Source organism: Macaca fascicularis, chromosome 3 (genome assembly GCF_037993035.2).
Source record: "Macaca fascicularis isolate 582-1 chromosome 3, T2T-MFA8v1.1".
Lineage (NCBI taxonomy): Eukaryota > Metazoa > Chordata > Mammalia > Primates > Cercopithecidae > Macaca > Macaca fascicularis.
The window spans coordinates 5,752,089-5,772,436 of NC_088377.1; the positions used below are offsets into that span (position 1 = coordinate 5,752,089).

General features: G+C 47.6%; 1 protein-coding gene across 3 annotated transcripts in view; it reads right to left on the bottom strand.

The window, feature by feature from the left end:
• BACE2 (beta-secretase 2) overlaps positions 1–20,348 on the bottom strand; it is a 115,407-nt gene that overhangs the window by 23,463 nt on the left and 71,596 nt on the right. For 2 of the 3 annotated variants that reach the window (XM_005548654.5, XM_074033984.1), the window contains exons 4-8: positions 16,733–16,861; positions 15,160–15,294; positions 12,613–12,714; positions 7,869–8,018; positions 1,051–1,219 (exon numbers count right to left, since the gene is read on the bottom strand). In XM_005548654.5, coding sequence (XP_005548711.1) covers positions 1,051–1,219; positions 7,869–8,018; positions 12,613–12,714; positions 15,160–15,294; positions 16,733–16,861 — 685 coding nt within the window. The remainder of the gene's footprint in view (positions 1–1,050; positions 1,220–7,868; positions 8,019–12,612; positions 12,715–15,159; positions 15,295–16,732; positions 16,862–20,348) is intronic. The other variant, XM_005548655.5, reaches the window with a different exon arrangement.

Consider the following 20,348-nt stretch of genomic DNA (forward strand, 5'->3'; position numbering starts at 1 on the left):
ATCCATCAAATTCCTACAAAACCCCCTTTCCCTCAACCGCACGGTAATCTTGTATTTCTGTATCGATTCCCAAGTTTTCTTCTATTCTACCTCCTTGTCATTGATTCTTGTTTGACCTCACACTTAATTTTTCTCTCCTTTCACATATCACCAGCACAACTTTGGAATTCCATTCTGCTCCTGACTTCAAATCCAATGTACCAATTTATTTATTTATTTATTTATTTATTTCCAGTCCCTTGACATCTTATTTTGAAAGGCTGCAATTCTCCTGGCCACTTTTCTGATTCAGGCTCTTCCTCCACTTGTCTCCAGCAATTCAATCTCATGCCCACTTCTGTGATTTGCCTCTGCCTCGCAGGCTTGGACTGTCAGTCAGAAATACCTAATCCTCCCATTAAGCTGTGTGCGGTGTGAGCACTCCGTTTCAAGCAAACTGTGAAATCTGAAGACATTTTCAAGCTTATGGGGTTTATCTATCCTCTTGACTTTCTCGTGCTCTCCTGGTTTCTCTGAAGACCTGCCAACCCTCCAGCTAGACTGCAGAGTCATGCTGCGGGCCGCCCTCACACATCTTTCAAAGGAATCCCACGACAAACAGGGGCTCCTTGGTCTCATTATGTTAGGATTTCAAGAAATCGCAGTGATAGGTGTTCATTTCCTATTTCAAAATAAGGACAGCTTTAAGGACAAATTAATGTACACAGCTTATATGTGAAATTTCGTCCTTACTCATTTTGCTTTAACTGTCGAAAAATTGCAATTCAACTCCAAAGCTCCATGGCGTATTTTTACTCCTAGTGACTATCAGGACTCACACTCAGTAAGCATTTCCCATGTGCCAAGCACTGAAGTTTCACATGGATGATGTCACCTAATTCTCTCAGCAATCCCATGATCCATTTTATTGAGAAGATTTTGATCACTGGTGATAGGAATGAGTGAAACAATTCAATGGTAATTGATTTGCCATCAAGAACTGCTTCCAAGTCAGGACATTTACATAAAGGATCTTGTTGGGGATCCCTGTTCACTGCTAGAATCGCTCACCTGCACAGGGGCTCGCTGCGAAGCCCACCCTCTTCCGGGCTCTGTCGAAGATGACGTAGAAGCCCTCCATCACCGTGGCACCGATCACCAGCGCATTTGTGGAAGGGGAAATGCCGAATCGGTAACATTCATAATTCAGGCCGGCCCCCATCATGGGCTGAATGTAAAGCTGTTTGTCGGAGAGGAGAGAGCAAACAAGAAAAAGCACAAATCAGGCAACATCACAAAACTGCTGAGGTCACACTCATGCTCAGGACCCTCCCAGGTGCTGGGGGAAGTCACGGGGAAAGAAAGATGATCTCATTCCTGCCATCCAGGAGGAGAGAAGATCAAAAGCATGGTGATCAATATTATTGATCAGTGACAAAGCAGGTGACCCGTATGCATCCCCTGGAGTTCCACACAGGTGCACACGCCCAGAAGACGTCTGTCTGTCTGCTGACAAAAATCGTCAAACTCTGTAAAATATTTTGAAGGGATTTATTCTGAGCCAAGTGTGGATGACCATGGCCCCCCATGAGACAGCCTCAGCAGGTCCTGAAAACATGTGCCCAAGGTGGTTGGTTTTATACAATTTTGAGACACATGAGACATCAAACACTTTTAAGATGTACATTGGTTTGGTTCAGAAAGGCAGGACAAGTCAAAGTGGAGCTTCCAGGTTAGAGGTAAATTTAAAAATTTTCTGGTTGATAATTGGTTAAGTTTATCTAACCTAGGATCAATAGAAAGGAAATGTTTGGACTAAGAGAAAGGATGGTGGAGACCAAAGTTTTATTGTGCAGAGGAAGCTTTCAGCTAATAGGCTGTGAAGAGAAGAGGTTGTGCAATGTGTCTTACAGAATTTAAAAGGGTGCCTTCATATACCCCATGAAATACTATGCAGCCATAAAAAAGGATGAGTTCATGTCCTTTGCAGGGACATGGATGAAGCTGAAAACCATCGTTCTCAGCAAACTAACACAGGAACAGAAAACCAAACACCACATGTTCTCACTCACAAGTGGGAGTTGAACAATGAGAACACATGGACATATGGTGGGGAACATCACACACTGGGGCCTGTTAGGGGGTGGGGGACTAGGGGAGGGATAACATTAGGAGAAATACCTAATGTAGGTGGCGGGTTGATGGGTACAACAAACCACCATGCCACATGTATACCTATGTAACAAACGTGCACATTCTGCATATGTACCCCAGAACTTAAAGTATTTATGTATTAAAAAAAATAAAGGTTGCCTGACTCTTAGTTGATTATCTTCTGGATCTGGAAAGAATAAAAAAAGGGAAAAGGGGAGTCTCTGTAGAACGTAGATTTTTCTCACAAGAGACAACTCTGCAGGGCAATTTCAAAATATGAAATGGAAATCTATTTGGGGTTAAAATATTTTTATTTCTTTCCTTATTCTTTATGTGATGTCATGCCAGAGCCAGGCTAGAAAGCAGGCCATGTTATACAAGGTTAAATAAAACCCCTCTGGCAAGACTTTATGGTTTGTAGGGTGAACTCCCCAGGCCCCTTAGGTAGGAATTTGGGCAAGAGAATTTAAAAAAAAGTCAGAGTTTAGTCCTCATGTCCATCTGGCCATCTGGCTATCTGCCCAGAGGTTATCTGCTGAGGACTTCACATGGCTCAGATGCTGCCCTCTGCACCAGCACTATGGTGGTGAAGGACACACAGTCCCACCAGGCACTAACCACAGTGTCGGAAGTGCCGCCATAGACCCCTCTATGGGTACTGCTGACCGCTAATCACTTCCTCTGTGTGGAAACTTTCTTCACTTATACTCTAAGGGGCCACATTCTTCTTCTCCCTAACTCCCTGGCTGCTCCTTCTCAGGCACCTGTATTGGATTTCCCTCACCTTCCTCCCCTGCAAGCATCAGAGCACTCTCAGGTTCTGGCCTCCTCTCAATCTTCCCTCTTTGGGTGACCCATCTGGCCCTACCCCATGGCCCTAGGTCACCCCGTGATCTAGCCTGAGACTCCCAACTACTCCTCTCCAGCCCAGACCTGGGCCACCATTGCCACACGCTTGTGTCTGCCTGCCTGTCCACCTCTCAATCGGCATCTCCTGTGTAACCTGAACACTGGCTGTTCCCCCCAAATCAGACCTCTCCCACAGTTCTCTGTCTCAGTAAATTCATGATTCATCCAGTTACTCAGGCCCTAAAGTGCTGGGCCAGTCCTTTTCTCTCTTACCCTACCTGGAGACTGTAACTAGACTCCTGTGAGCCTTCCCGTGAAACTGAAGCGGAATCTAATCACTCCCTCGCCCGACTCAGGCCAAGTCCTCACTGTCCTCGTCCTTCGGGATCCACTGCAATCTCTCCTAGCTGGCCCAGAGCCCATCATGCACCCCTCGGGCAGAGAGTTTTAAAAGTAGGCAGGCTGACGGAGACAGGACGATTTCCTCAGTGAAAAGAGGAAGGAGTAATCAACACCAGAGAGAAGACAGCATCTGTGGGTCACAAGTTCTGCCGTTCAGGAGGGCCAGTTCCCACAGGTGCTGTGCAGTGTTAAATGTAGTCGAGTCGGCCACTGATATCCCTGGAGCCAAGAGTATACGGGGAAATGGGTCAAACCTTAACACAATCAGTGAGCAAATCAGTATCCTATCAGCAGTAACAATTTCTTGGCTTTTGAATAGCAAATAATTCAAATGCAGGCAATTAGAGAGTATAGCAGCTGAGTATGACAAAATGCCACTTGTTTGGAGAAAAGCAAGAGTGCAAAATGAGTAAGCAAATGAACCTTCCTGTGAGTAATGATTAGCCTTAAAGGGCAGAGGTAGGAAGAAAGACTTGGAGGAAAAAGGCAGACACACTAATACACAAGAGTCCTGGGCCTTCTGGCTGTAGAGGGTTTGAGGGACTGCGAGGGGTGATTTTGGAGGGAGCAGAAAAGACTGAGAAGAGACCAGCAGGGAGGGGCTGCCATGTGACCACTCTGAAGAGCAGGTCAAGTAGGGACAAAGCACAAGCTATGAAGAAACCTCAGAGCTCCCCTGTGGGCTGGCGGCTGCTGTTTTTTTTAACAGGCCACATAGGATTCAGCCCATGGGCTGTTGGAAAATAGTGTTGAGTATGGACAAAGTTTAAAGTAATTGCTTTGGACTTGACTCTTTTCTGCAGGGGCAATCGTTTGCCCACTTATCAGGGCTCGTGTTTGAGAGGTCCCAGGTAAGGCCCCATCCTAAACCTCTGAGGACAAGAACGCTGTCGGTTTCCCTTGGTGTTAGAAAGGCTGCTGGGCAGAGCCTTTCTGCTGGGAAACGTGGAGCGTGTGGGGTCTCACCAGGTGATCTTTCCCAGCTTCCTATGGGAGTCCCCTCCCAGAAAGCGAATGGAAAGCAAGTGGAACATGATGCTGAGTAAGAAAATCAGGAAAACAGCGGGCAAAGTGGATTTTTAAAAATAAAAAATGGGAACATGTCGAAGTCAACCAAAAAATATCTACCATTATAAGTGAAAGCAATAATGAATTCTTAGGCAGAGATGTGCAAATGAGATGAAATGCTCCCAAACCTCTCTCATTCTGCTCCTGAGCTTGCCCAGTGCTGGGTCCTAAAAGCTATTGAGGAAGTCAAGCAACCCTTCCCAGCTGTGACCCGCCTGGACTGAGAGGTTTCCCCCAAATGCCTGCCTTCTCCTCCTGCTTCTTATGAGTACTTGGTGCCTGATATTTATTTAGCAGCACACACCTGGGTCCTCAAGCTGGGTTTTGACATTATTACACACCACACTGATGAAATAATGTCCACATTTTGTCGCTGTACCAGCCAAAATGTAATCATCAAGATAACATGATTTTTTTTTTTTTTTTGAGATGGAGTCTCATGCTGTCATCCAGGCTGGAGTGCAGTGGCACGATCTCAGTTCACTGCAACCTCTGCCTCCCAGGTTCAAGCGATTCTCCTGCCTCAGCCTCCCAGGTAGCTGAGTCCACATCACCAAGCCCAATTAATTTTTTGTATTTTTAGTAGAGATGGGGTTTCACCGTGTTTCCCAGGCTAGTCTCAAACTCCTGACCTTGTGATTCACCCTCCTCGGCCTCCCAACGTGCTGGGATTACAGGCGTGAGCCATGGCGCCGGGCCAAGAGCACGTGATATTAAAGATGCTGAAAACATAGCATTGTAGCATCACTTAGTGCAGTGCCATTCACCCAAGGATACTGCATTCTTCTGAAAATGTCTTTGGTAGGTATTATTGTTTCTCCTTTATAGTTAAAGAGACACAGGCAGGGCTAAATGCTTTGCTCAAAGTTACGGCGTGAGGGAAGGGCAGTGCTGAGCGTGTAACTCAAACCTCTCCTGAGAGCGTGGTGTCTCCTGTTGGCCTGAATTTCTCCTGAACTTTCAATCCTTTCCCCAAGATCTCTCCTTTTCCGGAAAGCACATCCCTACAATGTAAAGATGAAAATGGGAAAAGGCAGTAGTATCATTTACTTTTTTTCTCCTGAAATTACGCCTCCTTCCTTGTCCCTGCAGTCCAACTCCCTTTATCTCAAAGTCATCAAATTGCAACAAAGACACATTGATGTGTCCATTCCACAAACAGTTCTGATGCACTTTCCCTCCACTGCCTGGTGGAGTTGGGGAAGGAAGGACGATCTTTTACACCCCACAGTTCTCATCTTCAAGGAATTTATAATTAATTGAAAACGAAATAGAAGTTAAGAAAAGAGAAGTCAAATGAAAAAGGCAACGGCATAAAACGTACCCTAAAGATAAGATTCCACGCCAGATGAGCAGACCAGAAAATATGCGTGCTGAGTGGGAGGTGCAACCTCACAAATGGGTTATTCTGCTCGGCATAGTTTCAACAAAAGCTGGGTTGTTTGAGTTGAGTCTTAAAGGATGGTAAGAATCTGGATATACGGGTGGAGTACGGAAAGGAGGGCATTTCAGGCAGGGGGGTTGGTGGAACAGAGCTTAGGAGAGAGGCCTTGAGGGTCAGTGGCCACCCGGCAGAGGGTCGGGGTACAGCAAAAACACTGGGGAACTAGGAGGGGTCTGGTGGGAGGCCATGGACAGCGATGCCAGGAGCGAGCCCTGAGCATTTAAATTGTGGGGACGCACTGCTTACTCATAGCAGGGGAGACTCGGGTGAAAGTGGTGGTCTAGGAAGATTAATCTGATGACAGTTTCAAAAAGAAGAGAGGGTCGGGGCTTGGGAGCACAGCAGTACTCTGTAGGTTACAGAGGTGCTGGTGAGAGCCACACGCGTGAGGGCTCAGTAACGGAGGGGAGGAGGAAGAGGTGAGAAATGGAACTGAGGAAGACAGACGTGGTCCATTTCATTAGACGTGTAGGATAAACAGGGAGTCAGTGGGTACTGGGAGTGTAGGAAAAAAATGACGTCTTCATCTTGGACATTCCAGGTTTTTTTTCTTTTTTTTTTGAGATGGAGTCTCGCTCTGTCGCCCAGGCTGGAGTGCAGTGGTGTGGTCTCAGCTCACTGCAAGCTCCGCCTCCTGGGTTTACGCCATTCTCCTGCCTCAGCCTCCTGAGTAGCTGGGACTACAGGCGCCCGCCACCTCGCCCTGCTAGTTTTTTGTACTTTTTAGTAGAGATGGGGTTTCACTGTGTTAGCCAGGATGGTCTCAATTTCCTGACCTCATGATCTGCCCGTCTCAGCCTCCCAAAGTGCTGGGATTACAGGCTTGAGCCACTGCGCCCGGCCCTTTTTTTTTTTTAATCATTATTATTTTGTCATCACTGTCACTCTTCCAGAAAGAATGAAAATATGAAATTGATGATCAAAAGAAAGAGCATAAAAGATTTAGAGCTCACATGTTTTTTAAACTAAAGGTTTGGGTATCAAATTACCATGATATTTGGATTCTCTTGGCTACACTGGAAACAGTTCTATAACAATTTTATTTTTAAATGTAAAGTTTTTGTTTGTTGTTGTTTTTAAGATGGAGTCTCACTCTGTCACCAGGCTGGAGTGCAGTGGTGTGATCTTGGCTCACTGAAACCTCCGCCTCCCAGGTTCAAGCGATTCTCCTGCCTCAGCCTCCCGAGTAGCTGGGATTACAGGCATGCACCATCATGCCCGGCTAATTTTTGTATTTTTAGTAGAGACGGAGTTTTGCCGTGTTGGCCAGGCTGGTCTCAAACTCCTGACCTCAGGTGATTTGCCTGCCTCGGCCTCCCAAAGTGCTGGGATTACAGGCATGAGCCACCATACCCAGCCTAGTTTTATTCTTTATACGTAAACAGGAAAAATATATAAGGGTGATGTGGTAGGTGTGATGAAAATGTCTCCAGGTCTTCCCTTTTCCTTGTAGCCACACCCTTGGCAATGTGGCTCCGTGGCTCCTCCCAGTGCGAGGGGCGTCTCTTCCCCCATCCTCGGAATCTGGGCTGGCCTTGGGCTTGTTTGGGTAGCACCATGGAAGAGACGATGGTCAGTCTTGGCTGATACTTCAGGAGCCCCTGTGTGGTTCTTTTCTGTCTCCCAGGTCCCTGTTACCACATGTGACTCAGGCGCTAGATGGAGAGAAACGCATGACTCCGTTCCTCCATCCACCTCACCACCAGATATGTGAGTGAGACCATCCTACACCAGCCTGGGCAGAGGCCAATCGGGGCCCAGCCAACCACCAGCTGAGCAGAGACACGTGAGTGAGCCCAGCCAAGGGACACCGCCCTGCCTGGACTCAGGGACAGTAATGTGTGGCTGTCTTTTGTAGCATCATTGTGGTGACAGAGATCTAATACAGGTGTGACATCTAATACACGTGTCATGCATGGAGTGCTTTCACTTTTGCGTAATAAAAGAGCGAAGCACAAATCCAAGTTTGTACCTGAGGCAGGATTGTGATACGGAATGACCTGCTGGAGTTCTCGTCTCTCAGGTAGATGGAGATTTTAGGGAAGTAAGACCAAGGTGTTTCCGAATTCGTCCAGCACGCCAGCTGGGACCCAGTCCAGAAGCCATCAGAGAATTCTGGAATCTAGACAAAACAAGATCACATGAGAAACCATGACTAGTCTGGCACGTCAACAGGAAACAGCTCCAGGCTCTCCTAGCCACCTCGCCAGATGCCCACAGGGATAAACAATGTTTAATTTGGACAGAACAGCAGGGACATTAGTCTCCTGGAAGAGTGACGGTGATGACAAAATAATAATGATTAAAATTGTCAAGACACACAAAGTACCTACTAGTGCTAGTATTAGGCACCCTTATAAGCCCTTTGCAGCAATAATTACTTCAATTCTCAACCAGTGTGATAGCATTATCCTCGAAACTTTACAGATGAGGCAACCAAAGCACTAGAGGTGAAGTAACTTGCCCAAGGTCACATAGCAGAGGGCAGAGGCCCTTTAGAAGACAGAAATCCTAATTGTGGCCCCCAAGGCCTTTCTGCTTATCACTTGCCCTCTGAATTCCATAAGCCCAGCAAGTTGCCTCCTGGTGCAGAGCCTAGTGTGGGCTCTCTGCTCTTTTGGGACATTTTTCTCCTCCTCCAGATCTCAGGTCAGATACCGCTTCATCCAGGAAGCCTTCCCTGGCTTCCTCTTGTAACACGAGAACACCACCATGCCCCTCTCCTTCCTGGCCTTTCTCCTTGTGGCAGTTAACAATTTACACTGATTGGCGTGATACACTTCGGTCTCCTGCACTAGAATCCAAGTCTTCTCAGGACAGAGATCTGCGGCCCGCCCCTGCTGCAGCCCTAACACCTTGCACACAGAAGAGACCTGGGAAATATTTGGGGGAAAAAAAATAAATGGCACCCAGGGACAAAAAGGTGGCTGGCAACACAGGACATCCACCTGCGCCTCTCACCAGGGAACTGGAAGGAAGGTAGCATCTGCCCATATCCACTAGTTGCTGAGTTGGCAAGTTAACGACACCTGCGTGACTTCACAGGCAGGATCCTGAGCAGTCCGCCCTGGGCCTGCCGGCTGCTGAGGAAAGACTGTGTCTGACGTGCCTATTGTAGCACATCCAGGGCAGGGTCCCGTGTGGGGCAGAGCAGGAGGAGGCCATGGCTGGAAGGAAGAAAGGCGAGAGCTGGACTGGAGGGCCAAGCAGGCGCTGGGAGGTGTGAGGTAGGGGTGCTGCAGAAGATGCTGCCGTGGAACCCACCTGCTGGACACGGCTGCTGCTGCAGACAGACAGGAATGGAAGGTGAGGAGGGGAGGGAACCAGGGGCGCCACTGTGAAGGAATACCATGACCGCATTTCATCTGCAGAGGGCTGAGCTCTGTGGCACATTGATGTGGTTCATGTGTCCAAGTGTACATGTGAGGCTCATGAGTCCTGAGTTCCCTGAGCTCCAGGGGATGGGCCTGGGCTAGACACACCTTCCAGAGGCACTGACAGGTGAGCAGGAGGTATTGATGAGGCTAAGGATGGGATCACATAGGAGGATGTACAGCAAGAACAGGGGTCTCAGGCCAGAAAAAGAGGTTCCACGAGGAGGGGCACAGGGACAGGGCGAGTCCAAGGAGGAGGGAGAAGGGTCTTCTAGAAGCCAAAGGGATAGTTAGAACAGAAGATGGGAAAATGGGACAGAACATCGCCAAGACCAGAACTGAAAAAACACACGGGTGCCCCTGGATGCATCTGCTGATGCCCACACACTGAATATCGGGGGTGGCACGTGCTACGTAACCATGCACACTGCAGACACCTGCCCTCCTCACCAGGGCATGCAGGTGGGGAGAAAGCTCTCTGTGGTTGGCTCCTCCATCCCACGTTCTCCACTCAGACCATTTGTGAATGATCTGTGTAATTTCTTTTTTTTTTTTTTTTTTTTTTGAGACGGAGTCTCACGCTGTTGCCCAGGCTGGAGTGCAGTGGCGCGATCTCGGCTCACTGCAAGCTCCGCCTCCTGGGTTCACGCCATTCTCCTGCCTCAGCCTCCTGAGTAGCTAGGACTACAGGCACCCGCCACCGCGCCCGGCTAATTTTTTGTATTTTTAGTAGAGACGGGGTTTCACTGTGGTCTCGATCTCCTGACCTTGTGATCCGCCCGCCTCGGCCTCCCAAAGTGGATCTGTGTAATTTCTAATGCTGGCATTAATGTATCTTTGCTTTGTAAAAAAGCGGAGTCTACTAAAGATGCACGTCACAGGGAGAGCCCCTTCTCAGACACGCTCATGAGAGGTGGGATGGTCATTTTGCTGGATTCGGCGAAGAGCTTCGGTGGCCAGGTCTGCAGCAGGGCATGGGGCACAGAGCTCAGATGACAGTGCCATGGCCAGCTCCAACAGCAGGTGGACAATGAGGCTCCAAGGGGCCCAGTAACTGGCCTGGGTAGCTCACCTCAGATTTGGATGTGGGACTTACTGTCCCCAGAGCCATTGTCCTTAACCAAAAGTCTGGCAGCCTCCCCGGGGGTGAAGCCACGTGTCCTTGGGGGCCAGTTTCGACCCTCAGATCACACAGTTTTAAAGTCAGAAGTCATCTTAAAGTGGGTATTATTTTGCGTCTGGATTTCCTCCTTGGAGAAGCACTGGGCCTGAGCCACGTGGGCACTGCAGCAGGGTCCGAACAAGCCCAGGTCTCCATGCCTCTGCATGGGCTGCACCTTGCACAATACTCCCCGCTCCAGGTTCATTTCTAAATACAGAACTCCAAACCCTTAATTTCTAGAATCCCATCTGAACAATCCATGCCAGGAGACAGAGCTCCACACTTCTATTGTCTTTCACTCTCTGAAGCCAGCCCTCCCCTTAACCAGAAGGAAACTCAAGCCAAGAGGGTTGGCTTACCCGGACCTGGCAGATAAGAAAAATAAACACAACTTTGGTCCAGAGACAGTAAGACAGACACACAATGCACCCTTGTTATGCTTTCCCTGCCCAAGACAAACAACCTTCCCATGTTTCTCCCTCCTGACGCAGGGACCGAATGAAATCAGAGGATAATTTTAGACAAGGCAAACAAATGTTGTCTCCTTCCTTCCACCTCGTGGTTTTCGGCTCAGCACATGCCACAATGAGCTTGGGAGTGTGAGCGCCCCGCAGCCCCGCCACCCCGCCTCTCACGGCATAGGCTTGCTGGATTTTCACACTGCGCTTCAAACACGTCCTTGGGATGGTGGTCAGACTTTTCCATTCAGGATATGAAGTTGGAAGGTACTCACGTTAATCCTGCTGAGGGCATTTTTACTATTTAAGAAATGAGGGTATCACTCCTTATTTTAAGTAGGGTCTGATTTTCAGCAAGCGTTCTAAAGTTAAGGCACTAAAAATGTTACCTGCCACTTTCGCTGATTCAGCAGATAGTGGGAAAGATGGAGACTCTGCCGTGGCTTCAGCTGCAGCTGTGCCAGGCGGCTGGTCGCCCTGAGACCTGCTGCTTCAAAAAGGGCCCATGTCCTTTCCTGCTTATTCCCCCTGTGTCGTTTCATCAGCGAGCCGCTCTTCCCGAAGCAGTCACAGGTGTTTGAAGTCTGGGTTCAGGACAACCCAAAGCCCCTCCTGCTTGTCATGTTTCTGCTATGAGCTGTAACAAGGCAACCACCATACGTGCTCCTATCGGCCACTCTTTGAACTCAGTCATCACAGCAGAGTAGCAGGACAATCAGCCCCACGCCAGGGCCGCAGTGTTTGTGCAGGAAACACTTTCTGACGATCTCACAAGGAAGGCCCTGAGTGGACAGATGCTATGAGAACACTCAGGAAGCCAAAAGTCACATTCATCTCTCATCTAAACAAATAGCAGCAGAGCTGTGGTTGCATGTTAAATGGAAGCTCCAAGTGTCTACTCAACACCAAGCATTTGACCCAAACCTCACAACCACCCCTCAGTCGAGAATACGGAGGCTCTCAGAGGGCACAAAACCCCTCCCCAGACATCCAGCTAGAAGTGGCAAAAACTAGACTAAATTTAATTCTATTTCATCCCCAAAGCTGTGCTGTATCCAATGTTTATTGCCCTGAACTGACTGGAAAGTTGGGGTCACACCAGGAATACCATCAGCCAGGTCCCAAAAAGGCATGTTGTCCACAATAGTAATTTTAATTGTATTTCAGAGCATGGCCATAAACTAATGATTAGATTGGCTGATTGATCTTTGTCTTCCATGAAAAAACGATATTCTTCTACACAAACAGAAGTTAAGATAACCAGTGCGGGGATGAAGGCCAAAAAGGAGTAAAATTTTTGGTTTATATGTTTTGTTTTAAAGGCTATAAATGTAACAGTTATATTACCAAGTATTGTTTTCACAGATTAAAAAAATACTATACCAACAGAACTATTATTTGAAATACTAGAGGGCACTGCACATTCAGATCCAAGTCCTCTGAGGTTCACGAAGGTATTATTTGCTAACATCAAAGAAGCGGATTGTGAAATTAACAAGTAATAGTTGAAACAAAACCCTTCAAAATATAAAGATTTTAAACACATATAAAATATATTTACATATTACACCTATATGATTACATATAAAATATGCAAATACACAATATGAAAATTTGAAACGCATGGTGCAATAGTTCAGAGACACTCAGAACACTCAGTGCTGCTCAGCAGGTGATTGTAACTCAGCGACTCGGGGACCCGTGAGTGTCCCGAGGACTCACCAGAGATGCGCGGGCCACAGCTTCCACCACTGCATCGAACACCTTCTGGGGCAGGCGCAGCAGCGTGGTACCACTGTCCACGATGGCCTTGTCCGCGTTATACTTGAACCAGGAGAGAAAGGGGAAGGTGCATGAGTGACGGTGGCGCTCCCCGCCCCGCGTGGCTCCAGCCACCATCACCGTCTGTCTGTTACACACAAATCCAGGCAGCCACGCCACTCGTCAAGGACTGTAGTTCATTCATATTCTCAGAACTGGGGAACCAGGTGTCTCCAGCCCAACATGCTCACTTCGGAGACAAGGAAATGGGCCCAGGAAAGGGAGGGGATGTGGTCCAAATTAGCAAATCAATAGCCCTCCTTGGGATGGCTTTTGGGGAGCTCTTTCCTTACTCAGAGCTGCCCAACTTCCTTCACTGAGGACCCCCACTCCTGCCCCAGGGCAGAGGGAAGACCTATTTGTCTTTTGAGGCTGAAATATATTAAAAGCCACTTGTATAAACAGTACACAAATCAACTCTCTATGACCTCACTAATGAAGAGAAGAAGGGGGGACAATTTTTCAACAGACATCCCATATTTGCATTGGTAACAACCAGAGCCCAGAGCCACACTGTATCATAGACTGAGACACACATAGGCACTGCCAGCCCTGTCCCCACCTGCAACATTCTTCATGTGGCAGAGGGAAGAGAATGGAGGCCAGTGGCCAACACCAGATGAGCCACCCCAACCTCTACAGGCACAGCTGCATGGGCAAGTCTACCCAGGGATGGAATGAGTCCTGGGCAACTTGATCCTCCTGCCTTAAGGCAAATCCATGAGTCACACAACCAATACACCACTCGGGTCAAAAGGAAATAAGGGAGGAGGGGTTCAGAATTTTAAGAAAATGAAATATAACAATGTATTAGTATTCTTCACAAATATTAAATTATTTTCAGTGTAAAAACAATTTAAAATATAGCTTAGCTTATTCATAACATTTTCATGTTTTTAATAGGTAAGTAAAGTGAATATTTAAAAGTCCTGTAGCAAACTGAAATGTTGCACTAAGATGTCCTGGGTTTTGTTGTTTGTTCTTTAGGGGGGTGGGTGCATATGGGGTGGGCAGGAAAGAACCTAGAATCTAAGAATCGCATCTCCAAATATAGGCTTTTCCTCTCTAATACACATACACACACACACACACACACACAGGTTTTGTCTTTTGTTTTACATTCGGACATTTGATTCTACCACTAGGTTCTTAGCTGACAAATAAGTGCCTCTTGTCAATAAACACAGATTTGCAATGGAAGGGACAATCATTTTTATAATCTTTAGTTTCTCAGAGGTGTCAGGCCTCTGAGCCCAAGCTACGCCATTGCCATCGTATCCCCTGTGACCTGCATGTATATGTCCAGATGGCCCGAAGCAAGTGAAGAATCACAAAAGAAGTAAAAATGGCAGTTCCTGCCTTAACTGATGACATTCCACCACAAAAGAAGTGAAAATGGCCTGTTCCTGCCTTAACTGATGACGTTACCTCGTGAAATTCCTTCTCCTGGCACATCCTGGCTCAACAGCTCCCCCACTGAGCACCTTGTGACCACCACCCAGGCCAGCCAGAGAAAAACCCCCTTTGATAGTAATTTTCCACTACCTACCCAAATCTTATAAAATGGCCCCACCCCTATCTCCCTTCACTGACTCTCTTTTCAGACTCAGCCCGCCTGCACCCTGGTGAAATAAAAGCCTTGTTGCTCACACAAAGCCTGTTTGGTGGTCTCTTCACACGGACGTGCGTGACAAGAGGTACCTGCATATATGAGAATCGATGTTGGCATGTGACGGGTAATATGAACAGAAGTGCTAACAGGTTAGAATGTAATGAAATGCCCATGGTTTTTATAAAGCATTCTAAAAGTGCTATAGAAGACTGAGGCTCTCGTAAGTCATAATCATAATGTCATAATGTGTTACGAACAAGCCAAAACGCAGTGAGAGGGCATGAACATGGATCCTAAGAGGTTTGGTGTCAGAGCTCTGCATGTGGCCACTTTAGCACTACCGAGCCACACACATCTTTACAGCATGACTGTTTTTTAGGGAGAATTGGGTACTCCGGGGGCCAGGCTAGCTGTGAATGGAGGATAAAAAGCTGATGATCATTTTTTGTTTCATTTTGCTTATTTTTCGTCCTTCCCTGTCCTACACTGACGAAAAATCTGCTTATTTCAACCTCTTAAACTGAGCTTAGGGACCATCAGTCCAAGATGAATGTATGGTGGAAGGTGTAGCTCAGATAGTCCTCTTCACTCACCATTTAATGCTAATTTTGTCCTATGAAGCTAAGTGATTGGGAGGATGCAATATTTGTGGTGGGGAGGGAGGACAATTAATTGATTTCAACTTACTGTACAGCAAGGCCCTGCATCTTTTCATGTAATTAGCCTTTATCTTACAAGGTAATGTACCTTCTATTGGCATCTACGGGTTCCAGCTGGCATATTTAAGTGACCCAGGCACACACAGAAAGACACAACAGAGACCATAGCATGAATACCTCTCTGCAGTCCAGATTAAGGCTTTGGCCTCCAATTTCCAGTTTCAGAATTTCTATCTGGTAGTACCACTCCTCCTTAATAGGGGTATACCAGATGTCTCCTTTATACAAACTTGGTTCAATTCCACCCAGGACCTGGGACAGAAAATATTTACAGGTATAAGAGAAAAAATACACAGACATATCAACAGGTTACACAGAGAAGCATGCACTTGTAAAGAGAAACTTGACTGCAATGAGGGCTTCTACTTTGTGATGATGTCATGAAACAAGTATCAATGCTTAAAAAATAAACAAGAAGCTGGACGCGGTGGCTCATGCCTGTAATCCCAGCACTTTGGGAGGCTGAGGCGGGCAGATCATGAAGTCAGGAGTTCGAGAACAGCCTGGCTGGCATGGTGAAACCCCGTCTCTACTAAAATTACAAAAATTAGCTGGGCGTGGTAGCGGGCACCTGTAGTCCCAGCTACTCAGGAGGCTGAGGCAGGAGAATCGCTTGAACCAGGAGGCGGAGCTTGCAGTGAGCTGAGATCGCGCCACTGCACTCCAGCCTAGGCACTACAGCAAGACTCCATCTCAAAAACAGTAATAATAATAAAATAAATAAATAAATAAAATAAAATAAACATGGAATGTTATGGGTCCATGTCTGCAAAAGTCAGATGGTATTAGGCCCTCGTCTAATCAAGATGCTTTGGGGGTTTCTTTTATCCAAAGAAAGTATACACAAGTTTAGCTTTACAATATTGAGATTTTTCCTTCAAAGAAATGCAATAAGACAGTTAACCACACTGACTGACAATTATTTAGTTTCTTGCAGGTCAGACAACAGAAGAACAAGCGCTTCCCTGATCAAAACTTCATTTTGCAAAATCATAAAACATTTCCTCATAAATCCTATGCTATCCTCTGCCTGGAAATGGTAGCAAATGAAAGTAGCTGAGGACCAGGGACGCAGAGCCTGCCCCTCATAGTCAGACAGCAATGGGACTGGCAGCACCCCCTTCTAGTGCATTCTTCCTGTCTCCTACTACTTTTGACGTCTGGGTGCAGGGCGCTGGAGGAAAGCTCAGGCTCCAGCACCTCCGTAGTGCTGACGGCCTTGGTTCTGTTTCAGTAGCAAACACTTGTGCTGTGGTACGCGTGTGCCTGTGTATGTGTTGAGAGAGAGAGAGAGAGAGAAAGGATCTACGAGGGTCCCTGTTTCCCTGCCAAATTTATGAACTCTCCTTTGCCCCCCTACCCAAAGTCAGGTCCACTCACCACACCCCCCACCGCTCCTCACTTGCCCCTCCCCCACCCACAGAAAGCAGTGCCCTTCCAAGGATGGTAAAGAAAAGTTTTAAAGGAATCTGGAGAAGCAATGAGAATCATCCTTCCAGATGGCAGGATGACATAAAGGATTGTCTAATTTTAGCCATTTTTAAAAAGATCGACAACAAGGATGATGAAAGTTTTACAGTACCGACGCACACCTACATGCCTAATATTTCTGCTCAGGTGTTTAATAAAACAGAAAAAAGAGCCCATCCATCTGTGATTTTTCGCCCCTTTAAGACTGAAAGATACCCACAAGACTACCTCCGTTGGTCCCAGATCCAGCAACGGGCAACCCGGCTCCACACATCTGCATGGAGAAAACGTTGGGGATGTTTGCTTGTGTCACCAGGGAGTCAAAGAAGGTCTCCAGGGAACTTGATGGCTGCGGGAGGGCGACAGAGAGGGACACCTGCTTAGGACTCACAGTGTAGACATGGGTCACCCAATGTAGATGCCACGCACCACAGACAACATTCCTGGTGTTTATTCCTGGTGTTTTTCATGGTTCAACAATACACCAGCTTGTGATCGGGTCTAGGAATTCAGAAAGCCCCAACAGAGCTTCCCACTGGTTGGTATTTTTCCTTTGGGTACGGCTCTGTTGTACAAATAAGATCGTATTTCTGGAAGCCATTCGACGCAGGCACATCTATCATCATGACTGCCTTGTGAGGGGGTGTGAGAAGCCGTGGAACTGGGTTACCGTGGCAGGTGGTGGATCCTAATCTTAGGCATTTGAGAGTAAGGAGAGAAGAGTTTCTCTAGGAGCTGCCATGGCTGCAGACATTTTTGTTCGCCTGTCAGCCGCAGCTGTCCACCATGCAAATGAGAGGTGGTTGACCAGGGAGCACAGTATCTCCCGGACCCCAGAGCCTGGGGAGAGGCTTAGCTCTGCCAGATGAACTCTGGCGGGAAAGAAGCAGGAAAGGCATAAATCTATACTCCAGAAGCATAAAAGGCTTCTTATTCCCTGAGGCCAGATTTCAGAAGCCCTCATGTGCTCTGTGTCTCCCTCACATCCAGCAAGACATACAGAGGATGCCCTCATTTCTCCAGAGAGACTCAAAGGGAAGTGGGGAGGTCTGCAAACAGCTGTGAGGTGTGGGTGTGCCAGGGCTGCTGGCGGTCATGGAGGAAGTCAGTGATAGACCCGAGTTTAGATTTTGGCTTTGACAACTGGGAGACACTGGAGTTGGTGACCCTGAGTTGTTAGTTTTTGATGAAAACGTAATTAACTATAGTAGCGCAGATGCTATAGGCATCCCCTGGGTGCCTATGGTCATTCACAGGAATGATTATTTACTATCTGTGAAAATTAAAACTGTGATTCCAGAGGGAGTGAGAGGGGGACTCCACCATGGAACAGACACAGATCTTCCCATTGGTTTAATCCATTTGTGTTTGACCTCCTACTTGTTTCATCTCAGCTTCTGCAGAATTCCGAGGCAGAATCCAGCACAATTTCCACATGCAATCTCTGTCAGAACACTTGTGGGTGTTTGAGTCAACCAGTGAGACAAAATCACCTCTTGGGATAACAGGGTGGGCCTGGGGGTGCCCCCAGCTGGTGTTCTACCTACCTTCTCGAGAGGCAGTAAAGCAAAGCAAACATGAAGGGGAGACCGGCTCTGCCACTTGCCAGCCAAGTGACTTGTTCCTTTGCTTCCTTCCCTGTGAAACGGGGATAAGGGCAGCTACCTGGAGCCGCTCTGGGGCTTAAATGGGCCAATACTTACAAAGCACTTAGAACTGCACCTGGCACACAGTGAAGGAGCTGCAATCATTGTGTCAAGTCCTTCACTAGGGCTGTGCCTTGGGATTCCCCTAGGAACTTAAAAGCATCCAGGTGCCCACAACTAACCCTGAGAGAACCTGATTCAGTGGGGCCCAGGAAGCTGCAGTTTTAGAAGCCCCGTAGGTGTTCCTGATACAGCCTTGACAGGAAGCCCCTGGAATGGACCAGGAGCCACCTCACAACCTGAGCACTGCAGAGTGCTCAGCGCACCTGCCTCAGAGACGCCTGGGGCAGTCCGCCCAGCGCACCCTGCAGGCCCTGTTCCCAGCCACACTCTGCTTCCTATGAGTCCTATTGTTTCTCCTCAAACCCTGGAAATGGGAAGCCAATTGTCAGTAATCTTGGAATTTCACAAATGAAAAGATAAAATGTCTCACAGTGAGTCGGGAGGTCTGAGCAAACCCCGAAGGGGTCTGTTCTCACTGAAGCTTTACATATTATTAATTCCAGGCAATTTAGGTTTCCTCTATCATCTTCGGAACAATTCACATAAAACCAGTCATACACATCTTTCATTTCCAAACAGTCACATACAGATAAAACATTTTGAAAATGTGTTTAGGAATGCAAGTTTCCATCCATCCACAATTCCCTATGATACAGAGGACAAAAGGGTTCATGAGCCAGCCCTGGCTCTGCAGACAGTGAGAAGCTCCATGTTCTGACTTCAAAGGGGCAACAGCTCACTGACCCTCAATCCCCACATCTTGAAAATGAGGAGAATAAGGCCAGGCGCGGTGGCTCATGCCATAATCCCAACACCTTGAGAGGCTGACGTGAATGGATCACTTGAGCCCAGGAGTTTGAGACCAGCCTGGCCAACATAGTGAAACCTCGTCTCTACCAAAAATACAAAAGGCGTTAGCCAGGCATGGTGGCGTGTGCCTGCGGTCCCAGCTACTTGGGAGGCTGAGGTGCAAGAATCACTTGAACCCGGGAGCCAGAGGTTGCAGTGAGCTGAGATTACACTGCTGCACTCCAGCCTGGGAAATAGAGTGAGACTCTCAAAAAAATAAAAAAAGTAAAAAGAAAAAGAAAAAAATAAAACGGGGAGAATATGACCTTACAAAGTATGCCTCACAGGGGAGTCATGAGCACTGAGTGACCCACATCTTATCTTGGATCTTCTCAGCCTAGGGCCTAATAGGCTCTCAGTAATTGTGATTCTGTCTCCTTGTGGGGGCCAAGGGTTATAAAATTCCTCTTGCTCTCCCCACCCCATCCCCATCTGCTCATAAACTTGAGCTGGAACTATGGGAAGATTATCCTCCCGGGACAGTGGGGGCGTGTTGCTCTAGCAGTCACTTCTGTTTCCTTCCACATGTAGCTCTGGTTCCAAGCCTAATGCTAAGCAAGGTGAGGCCAGGCCGTGGTGCCCAGTTACGGGGCCAGGAGAGCTGGTCTCCTTCTGCGGTTCTCGATGCATGCAAACCCGTGTGGACTCCGGGAGCCCAGCACACACCCCCGGTGTCTACTCCCGCCTGCCTTCGGCAATGCCTCCAGGTGGAAATTCCCCGGCCTGCCTCCCTCCTCCTGCATACAGACATTATTTCCTTTGGGTAGGCCCCAAGTACAAATATTTGGGGAACATCCAATTCTGTCTTTCCCCATTTGGGGAGGCTCTGGTGATGGCGAGAGCAGGGCTCCACAATTCCTCCGGGGCTCCCCACCACTGGGAAGGGCTGGCTATCCCCAGGGCATGCCTTCAGGCTGCCCATATTCCCTGCTGGGTGTTGGGAGTCTCCTTGGAGGTGTCCCCTGCAGAGCCAGGAAAACAGGCCACATCCCAGTCTGGCTGAGGGCACCATCCCCTGCCTGCGTTCCAGGGCTGCCCGCAGGCTCCTGCTTCACGCAAACGTATGAATTTAATAAATGTGTTTTCTTTTAATCCTACCTTAGTAAAACCTCCTAAACACACATCACGATCTACATGATTCAAATTCTGTTAACATTTTAAACTATAAAACGAAAATAAAACAAAAAGTTAATGCTATTAGTCTGTCTTACAGGAAGGTTCCAAGAATCATGCTGTTTACCTTCAATTTAAAAAATGCTTGGAAATATAATGGTGTGA